General features: G+C 44.0%; 1 protein-coding gene across 1 annotated transcript in view; it reads right to left on the reverse strand.

The window, feature by feature from the left end:
- The window catches only part of LOC132581760 (keratin, type II cytoskeletal 4-like), a 170,797-nt gene that overhangs the window by 22,588 nt on the left and 137,798 nt on the right, over positions 1-10,411 (reverse strand). The window contains exon 1 of the mRNA XM_060253163.1: positions 2,383-3,051. Coding sequence (XP_060109146.1) covers positions 2,383-2,952 — 570 coding nt within the window. The 5' untranslated portion in view covers positions 2,953-3,051. Of the gene's footprint in view, positions 1-2,382 lie in introns of the transcript that reaches the window.

Consider the following 10,411-nt stretch of genomic DNA (forward strand, 5'->3'; position numbering starts at 1 on the left):
TATGTAATGGCCAAGGGAATTATGTTCCACTGTATCTGAAGAAGTGTGTGTGCATACAAAAGCTTACACCATGAATGAAACTTTGTTGGTCTTAAAGGTGCCACTGGACTCAAACCTAATTCCAAACAGTTATTGTGAGGATAAAATGGGAAAGGGGAGAACCATGGACTTCAGTGCAAGATTTTTTTTAAAAAGCAATAAGTAGATCTATTGGATTAGGGAAATAAACCCAGGGATGGTTGAAATTGCCTGAATGTTTCAGGCTTTCCGGAAAGCCACTGACATTATCTTTGCAATCTTGACCACAGTCTTGCATGGTAGCGCAGTACTATTATCCCCACCTTGCAGTGGCAGTGGGAACTGAAAGTCAAGCGATTTGCCTGTCTGCTGAATGAGTTCAGAGATATAATTTGGAACAGGGACTTGCTGGCTTGCAGCTGCCCCAGTATGTTGCATTTTAAAACACAAAGAAAATTGGGGCGGGGGAGAGGATGGAGCACCAGAAAGCTCCATCCTCAAAAAAGATCAGAGAGAAGGTGAATTCTAAGCACATGCTGTAGGAGCCAACAAATGGTGGTGTGCAGTCCAATTCAGAGCCGGGCCACTCTTATTTGCATAGGATTTTTACACTTTGCCTCATGCACTGCTGTCAGTAACTTTATCAAGGTGACGAATGCCTGTCCTTTTCTATTGGAGGATGCTTCCAAAGTCTTTGGGTTGCCATAGTTCGTGCTTGTCACGCTGCCACCTAAAGCTCTTTGGAAGCATCTTTGTGACACAGAAGAACTCGCAATAATTGATCCTGACCAATGTAGTCACTGAAACACACTGGGCAATATAATCATGTCAATCCATTCTGTCCTTGATTCTCTTTCTGGCTTTCTAAAGTCATTTTGAAACACAGCTTAAGAAGTGAACAGCATGCCCTCCATCCCTTGCATTGTACAGATGATGAGTGAGCCTTTCACTACCAGGCTTCAGGTAGAACAAAGTTTGAGTCCAGTGGCACCTTTAAGACCAGCAACGCTGAATTCTGGGTACAAGCTTTTGCATGCATGCGAAACTTAGCTGAAAGATAAAAGGGAACTTTGTTGGCCTTAAAGGTGCCACTGGACTCGAACTTTGTTCTGTCGCTTCAGACCGACATGGCTCCCTGCCTGAATCAAGATTCAGATAGTTATTGACAGAATTACAAATCCAGGAAGTTTGATTGGCCTTTTTAGTGCAAGAATTGGGCCACATTTGCCACAAGGCTGGTTGCCAACAAACTGGGGGTGGGGGAGATCTTGCTTGCTCTTGTGCCTGATTAATAAAAGCAGGGCAACTGGCAAACTGCCAACAGCTTTATTTGAATAAAGTAACACTTTTCATAAAGCTTTTTTACACTCAGACCCTCAAAAAACCTAGACTTTGCAGCTGATCTTTGATATTCTCATGTCAATCTGCTTTCATATTTGCACTCCTGGGAGCTCTGTGCAGGTCAAGCTGCCGACTGGCCATCAAAAGCAGCTGGGTGTGTTCCACAGCTTGAGGTACAGAAATCATTGGTTAAAGTTTTCTCAGCTCTCAAGGGGACAATCATCTTCCACTGCTCATATTGCACATGAAGCTGCTCCTACAGACATAGCTGCAGCAGCTGGCTGAAAAGTTGGCAAAACTGGAGGGTTTTGTGTAATGCCGCTCTTCCAAATAGCCAAGTGCAGATGCAGCCTCTTCCCCATGGAGTGGGTGGCTTTTCTTTAATCTACTGAACTGGAAAATGAGCAGCTTGTAAGAGACAAGCAGGAATCTAGGCCTGACTGCATCATAGCTAGGCCTTTCTACCACAAATCCCTGTGATTTGTAGCACTTATGCTACAAGATAAGCACACATGGTCTAAATCAGGGGTGGCCCAACTGAGGCTCTGGAGCCACATGCGACTCTTTCACACATAGTGTGTTACTCTCAAAGCTCTCACCGCCCCATTGGCTGGTTTGGAGAAGGCAATTGTCTCTTTAAATCACTTTTCCAATCCAAACCAACTTGCAGCTTGGAGAATGCATTTAAAGTTAAAGTTGCTTTCCTTCTACCTCTACATCTATTTGCCTTGCTTCCTTCCTTCCTTGCATCTCTCAAATTTCTGACATTTGTGTCTTGTAGCTCTCAAACATCTGCTATTTATTCTTTGTGGCTCTTACGTTAAGCGAGTCTGGCCACCTTTGGTCTAAATCCATAATACTTATGGACAGGAGCATAAACTCCCTTGGATGTAACCAACTCAGGCTTTGAAATCTGTTCTTACCACTAAAAATGGGCCTGCAATATTATCCTATGATTAATTTCTCTCCTGCCTGTGACATAAATCTTATTGGCATGAAACCCCATCATTATAATTGACTCACCTTGTCAATGAATGATGCAAACTTGTTGTTGAGGCTCTTGATCTGCTCCCTTTCATGCACACGCACTTTCTGGATCTCTGGGTCAATCTCAAGATTCAGTGGCGACAGGAGGTTGGAGTTGACCGTCACTGGCTGGATGCCTCCAGGTGGAACAATGGGGCCTACTCTTCCACCTCCAACAAAGCTCCCCATTCCCATGCCACCACCATAACCTCCACCTCCAAAGCCTCCAGCTCCATAGCCCCCTACTCCAGCTCCAAATCCACCGCTGCCAAATCCACCGCCACCGAAACCACTTCCACCAAAACCACTTCCACCAAACCCACCACTACCTCCATAGAAACCTACACCAGCACAACCAGGGCCAATGGAAATGCTCTTGGTACCGCCTAGGCTGTAGAGGCTTCTGCTACCAAAGCCACCTACCCCCACGTTTCCTCTCCCACTTCGGGACAATGAAACTGAGCTGAAGCTTCCTTTAGCTCCACCGGGAATGCCCGTGGTGGAGGAAGTGTAGCCACTGGACATCCTGACCCCACTCCCAGATTTAGAACTGAACTGCCTGCTCATTGTGTCTGATTCCAAAAGATACAGAAGAAGTTAGCAGAGAAATGGAAAGAGAGCTAGAGAGAGAGAGAAGGACACCAGACCCCTCTCTGAGGTGGGACCTTGGTCTCCTCTCTATTTATACATAGATGTGAAGAGATGGGCTTGGCTGGGATTTGGCAATTAATTAAGACTTAGATCGTTATTGGGCTGGGTTAGATCTGGCAGCAACAAAATCCTTTTCAACGTCCTGAAGTGTTTCTTTGAAGTGAAGCAAGACACAAAAATTGCTTTGCTTGCAGGCTTTAATGGCACACACAAAAAATTGTGTACGCTAACAAATTAATTTTCCCACACCAACACCACCCCTAAACCAAATATAATCCTGCATCTCAACAAAGAGGATTTTAATTTTTTAAAAAAAAAAAACCTTTCACTTTAATTGTGGATGATTGTTTATCAGAATCCGACTTCAAAGGTTTATTTCCCTCCCTCCTCCTATCCGTTTTTTTAACTCTATCTTTGGCTTGAAATCTATCATTCCTCAATGGTAATGAAGGGAGCCTTGAGGCAATATTGGTTTGTGAGATGTCTCGTCAAGCATCAACTTGGAACACAAAGAAATACATTTCTTAGCCCTTGGCTATTTTCAGTAGCTGCTTTAGGCAAAAAAGAAATCTACTTCAGTTGCTATCGTTGGAATTAACGTTTTTTCCCATCAACACACATTGAGTTTATTCTGCTTAAGAACAACAGAAGTCAATGATGTTCTGCCAGGGTGGCTAGCTATAGATCACCAAAAACACCTCAAAACAGAGGACAACATTTGCACATACTGATTTGCATCCATACATGCAAATCTACACATAATTACATACATGAGTGCTGCTGTCAAGTTGCAGCTAACTTATGGTGACTCCAACAAGGGACTTTCAAGGCAAGTGAGAAGCAAAATCTTGCAATGTGTGCTCTAACGTATGCCAGGTGCACATCTACAGAAATGAAGTTCTCAGAAATTGGCAATGAAGCTGCCTTATACTGAGCCAGACCATCTGTGTGGTCTATTGTAACTGCAACTGACTGTAACTGGGTCAGAGGCTGTAAAAGCTCTTTTCCCTAGGACTGCTGCCTTAGATCCTTCAGCTTTAGATGCCAAGGAGTGAGTCTGGGGCCCTCTTCATGCAAGGCAGATGCTCTGAGGATGAATGAGGGTCCCTTCTCAGGGGAGAAAAGATATAAAACGGGGCATTTGACAAAGGGAAGCTATGATACGCATGTGGCTGGATGCCACAGTAAAGTTCCACTTTCAAGTCAGAGGGATTTTTTGCTGATTCCTGTCTCCTGCTGTAGACCTCCCCCATGCTATTTCTAGGGGTCCCATGGGGTTGCCAGCTCTGGGTTGGAAAATGCCTAGAAATTTTGGGGGTGGAGCCTGAGAAGGGTGGGGTTTGGAGAGGGGAGGGAAATCAGTGGGATATAATGCCATAGAGTCCACCTTCCAAAGCAGCCATATTTCCCCCTGGTTGAACTGATCTCTGTTGCCTGGAGATCTCCAGCCACCACCTGAATGAAACGCATCTATTATAACTAGTTATTTTTGTATACTGTACCACCAAATCACTATGACCTCTTTTGAAAATGGTTTAATTGTTTCTTATGGTTGTTACTGTGAATTCGTGTGTTAAAGATATTTGTAATTTTAAAAGTATGTGAATTCAAAAGTAATTATATATAAAAGTATGGTAGCCTATTTACATAACAGATATCTCGTTTTTTGTAAACCACCTGAATGCTGGCAACTATAGAGTCCCATTTCTCCCAGGAGCTCTATTCCAGGTATCATTTTGGGCTACAGCATAAGGAAAGAGTTAGAACATAGAGTTGCCAGGCCACGCTAAGCCTGGCAACCAGCGGGAAGGTTGGGAGCAGTGACATGGGGGGGGGGGGCAGGCAACATCAGCTGCATCCCCATGTCACTTTCAGGATAGCTCTAGGAACTGCTGGAAACTCTATGGTAGCAGGGCAGCTAGCATCATCTCCCCCCCCCCCCCCCCCGCCGATGCCATTTGGAGCAGAAGCCGACAACAAGGGCTGCTATCAGTAGGCCTTGCAGTATAGTGGGAGGCCTGGCAGCTCAAAGCAGAAGGGGGTCTGTTTTGCTTATGGAAATTGCAAGATCACCACAGTGTTCTGACCTGCTCAGCTTGTCATACTAAAAAGTGCAGGGATTCAGCCTCTCAGCAAGAGCAGTTTCTTTTCCATTCTGTTTGGTTCTGGGTAGCAGCCAGTGTGACTCAAGGTTTCCTCTGAATAAACTTTTGTTGTTGCAGTAATGCCAAATGTAGATTGCGTACCTTGTGTACCTCTTCTTGCTGCTTAACACAGTTTAAGAAAGCCAACGGAAAAAATAAATAATGAGCTCAATAGCTGAAAGCGACCTGGATGATATTCTATAAAAGCACATTTCAAAACTGCTATGGGTGCTCTCTGGATAAAGCCACAAGACAGTAGTAGGATTGGGCAGTAGGTCTGATCTGTAAAAGGTCGCTCAACTGTCAGGTTATCCAGAACCACCCCATGCACTCTGCTCTATGATCCTGTAAGTTCTAGATCTCGCAGATAGCAAATGAATTGGTAAAATTGTGTCTAGACTGTACCACTCAGGACTGCTGGTTAGAGACTAACATTACTGGAGACTCCAGACCACACACACACACATCTTTCATATAGAAAAGTAAAATTCTGGAGGAAGTTTCTCTTAATAATTTGCTATCTTATGTATTGAAATGCCTCCCCACACAGGGACAAAGTGGCACAGTTAGGATTGGGGCCTCAAGATGGGCCCTGAAGTCCTCCCAATTACAACTGATCTCCAAGCTGCAAGGGTCAGTTCCCCTAAAGGAAATGGCAGCTTTAGAGGGCAGGTACTACAATATACCATAGAGTCTAGGAGAAACAGAAGTCACACACATACCCAAAGAAATGAAGTTTTAGAGTGACATCACATCTCAACTGAGCTTCTTCCCTTCTCCAAAGCTCTCCAAAACCTAGCAGTTCTTGTAGTGGTTAAGAGTGGCAGACTGTACTCTGGAGAACTGGGTTTGATTCCTCACTCCTCCATGCGAAGCCAGTTGGGTGACCATGGGTCAGTCACAGTTCTCTTAGAACTATCTCAGCCCCACCTACCTCACAGGGTGTTTGTTATGTGGAAAAGAAGGGAAGGAGATTGTAAGCGTCTTCAAGACTCCTTTGGGTAGTAAAGAGTAAGGTATAAAACCAGCTGCAGTTGGCATCCCTAGGTACATCGCATATATAGGTTTACTAACTCATACACTTTGTGTATACTAAGCTTAAAATTTTGTATTGTGTTTTGTATGGCTGAAACATGTCTATCACCTGCATCAATTCCTCTCTCCCTTTGTCATCTTCCTTATGTCACTTAGATTGTGAGCTCCTCAGAGCGAGAATTGGCGTTTTGTACTCTGTCCAGCACTGTGTATATTAACAAAGATATAAAATTAATAAATGTTTCTCATAAGAACACTTGCACAGACAGTTTTGCTTTTTCCTCTGTTGGAAAAGGCCAAATGGGAGCATGGGTCTGTGTACCATCCGCTCAGATTTTCACTTGTTTTCCCTTGGATATAAAATCAAAACCAAGTATGAATCATCACAAAGCATGTGTCAAATTCATTTGGACCACTAAGTCTTCACAGCAGGACAGAATAACAATATAAATACTGGAATATCTAAACAGTGGTGCACAAAAACAAAATCCAAATTTGTACCAAGGTAAATTCCCTGATGCAAATTCTCCATCATGGGTGCGGTCACACTCACCATTAAATCCATCTGCAACGCGCCTCTATTATAATCCGCACAACCAATTTTCCAATCAGACAACAGCCAGGCTCCTGTTCTATCCCATGTGGGTCCCGTCGCTGGTCGATCAGATTGCTCTACCGGACCTCGTTTCATGAGACGTCAATCTGCATTAGCGCAGGCGCAGTGATGCCCGCTATCTGCAGCACATCGCTTTTAAATGGGTCAGATCACTAAAGTTTTGCTAGTCCGTTGGCACTACTTTTCCAGCACAAGCACTCCGTGTGCAGAAAAGAACCCAGGAATTCAAATCAGTTCACATCTAGTTCACATCTATTTTCAAAAGTGATTTTTGTTTCCGGACATAAGGGCAGGTAAACGATTTATCGAGCCAACATTCGCTCGCTCATTCACTGGCGCAGTGATATCACTTGCAGGGGCTTTGGGAGGGAAGTGGTGGTGCGCTTCCGACGAGTCACCAACGATGGAGCGTTCAAACAGAGAAACTCTGCTCAGGAACCGTCAGAAGGATTTTGTTCCTGATTTAAAGCAGTATCAAATTAGTCCGCGCCCCAGTCGTCTCAACGCGGGACTCGAACGAGCTAACCACCATTCGCAGATGCTGACGTTTGGACAACCGCTTAAAATCCAACATGCTTCCGGACTCCACTCATGCTCGTAGCGGGATTTTATGAACGTCTGACCTCACCCCATGTGTATCTAAGACCAGAGCTTTTCATTTTTAAAAAAGTAGCAAATAATTAGTAACTAGGGGCTAGTTGGCTTTTGAAGCAGTCGTAGGGACAAAAGTTATGCAGGACTCTCTGCTTTCTATGACTTTGCAAGGAATTACTGCCATGTTTTTGAGCTTCTGTATGAAGCCCTAAGAGAAGCCCCATGGTGCAGAGTGGTAAAGCTGCAGTACTGCAGTCCGACCTCTCTGCTCACAACCTGAGTTCGATCCCAGCAGAAGCTGGGTTCAGGTAGCCGCTGGCACAAGGTTGATTCGGTCTTCCATCCTTCCGAAGTCAGTAAAATGAGTACCCAGCTTGCTGGGGGAAAAGTGTAGATGACTGGGGAAGGCAATGGCAAACCACCCAGTAACAAAAAGTCTGCTGTAAAAACATTGAGATGCGATGTCACCCCAGAGTTGGAAACGACTGGTGTTTGTACAGGGGACTACCTTTCACTTTATGCAGCCCTAAGGGCCAGAGATTTGTCGTTTAAACATAAGCGGTAAGGGGTAAATGACATGTTGTGTCCAAACAGATATAAGGAAACCTTTTTAAAAAATACAGTACAATGCAGCCTTGAGAGGCTGCAATTTTGAGTGGAAGGGTGGGGGACAGAAGGATATATAACTGGTTCTCCATTATTGTTCTGTTCAGAATGCCCTCTTTCAAGTCATCCCCTCCTTTATATTTGTGCATTTAAGAAGGCAGACATCCATTTGGAACTCTGGGGTGGTGGAGAAAATAGCCTCTCAGGAAGGTAACTTTGAATGACAAACTTCCAGCAGGAAAACATTTAATCACTCTACCAATCCTTTCCCCTCCATTGCTCCTCCACCCCAAACCACATCCTCTTGAGGGAGCTTTTCTTTTAATAAACCCATTGGGGTTTCCTTGCATGGGTTTGCACATTATATGCAATTTCCCCCAAGGATCCCTAGAATTCTATTAATGACTTCTGACGTTATGTTCTGAACAGTCTTGTACTTTACTTCTTAAGTAACAGGTAAAGGTCCCAGTGCCAGTTTGGTCTAAAGAACTGGCACGAGACCCATACCTTGATAGAGATTTCAGGAAATTAATCTTCTCTTTTGGGATGAAGCCACTGTGGCCTGCAGCAATGCTTTTCTTTGAGTATGCAGCAGTGCTGTAATCCAGCACACAATCAGTTAGAAGCCGCCAAATGTGGGCGATGGCATCACAGGCAGGTGGGTCTATCAAAAATCACCCTGAGGTATGCATTTTCTTTAGCAGTTCCAAATTGGCATTACTTCAAACTGTCATTTGCCTGAGGTAAAAAGCTTATTTTAAAAATCTAATGGGAGGTGGGGGGAGTCCCACACCTGTTGCGGCCCCCACCTGGTGGAACATCCTGCCTGACAGAGTAACAAAATCTCCCACATGTCTGTCATTTGTAAAATGTGTAAAATGGGCATTTTCATAGAGGGAATAGGGATGCAGTAAAACAGAGTTTTGTAGGAAACGACACCTTCTGTTTGAGGAAGATGATGACGTGATTGGATTTATACCCCGCCCTTCACTTGGAGTCTCAGAGCACCTTACAATCTCCTTCCCCTCCCCACAACAGAAACCCTGTGAGGTAGGTGGGGTTGAGAGAACTCTTTTGAAAACTGCTTTTGGGAGAACAGCTCTTTCAAGAACTGTGACTGACCCAAGGTCACTCAGCACATACATGTGGAGGACTGGGAAATCGAACCCAGTTCTCCCAGATTAGAGTCTGCACATTTAACCACAACACCAAACTGGCTCTCTGGGCAATAAGGTTTTAATGTAATTTCCTGTGACATTTTAGGCAACAAACCCGCCCCCCGCCCCACTGCATTGTTTACTGAATGCTGTCCTTCAGCATTCACTCATTGTGGAATCCATTTTACTGGATCATTGTTCTCCTGTTGTGAATTCCAGTTTGTGAGGTAGTATACCATTTTTAAAAATATCATTGCTTTTTTAATTTGTATGATCCAGTTTTATTGCATCTATCATACTGCCTTTGGTTCTGTGTTTTATTAATCTGTAATCTAAGTGGGAAGGCTGACAACACAAGAAGTAAATACATAAATGAAATGGCTTAATTCTGCTTTTGCTTCCTGCCAGACCCCAATCCCATCCAGTGTTCTATTCTATCTTTTACTCAGTAGATGTAGTTTCGGGTAGGGTAGCCATGTTGGTCTGCAGTAGAAGAGCAAGATTTGTGTCCAGAAGCACCTTGGAGACCCAAAAAGATTCCCTGAGTATGAGCTTTTGAGAGTCAAATCTCTCTTTGTCAGGTGTGGCCACTGGAGGGTGAGTGGCTCAGCCAGAAATCAGTTTCCTTGCTCATTTTAAGACACTGCTTGTTGACATCACCATTAAGAGATTGTGAAAAACAGGAACAAGGTTTATTTCTGAGAGTGAGAGGGAGTGAGGACATTTTACCACATAAATCTTTTTTCAGAAGTGGAGGCCATCTTGGTTCATGTAAGCGTAAGCAGAGAACTGGCCCTGCTTTGATCTTTCTGTAGTGAGAGGGTGAGATAAAGAGTCCATTTTTTTTTTTAATTTCAAAACAGTAGTGGTCTACAAGAAGACTTAAATTTGGATCCTCTGAGAAGAGTGTAAGGACTTTCTAAGGGAAAAAGTAAATGGATAATCAGACTACAAGGGGTTGGTTCACACACAGCCTCAACATTATGTGCGTTGTATGTTCTGACAGCCACACTCATATGTTCATATGTGTTCAGATGTCTCTCATTCAATTTACCCTGGAAAATATTAAAGGGGTCAAGGGCATAAGCATATGGCTCTCATGCCATGCACTGAGCAATATGGGAAGGTGGGTGGGCAGGTGTGAAGCAGAGGTTTCTTCCTTTGCTCAGTATGCATAGCATATTGATACCTGAACATGGAATATACCCCCTTTCCAGCTAAGT

Source organism: Heteronotia binoei, chromosome 13 (assembly GCF_032191835.1).
Source record: "Heteronotia binoei isolate CCM8104 ecotype False Entrance Well chromosome 13, APGP_CSIRO_Hbin_v1, whole genome shotgun sequence".
In the NCBI taxonomy this organism is placed as follows: Eukaryota; Metazoa; Chordata; class Lepidosauria; order Squamata; family Gekkonidae; genus Heteronotia; species Heteronotia binoei.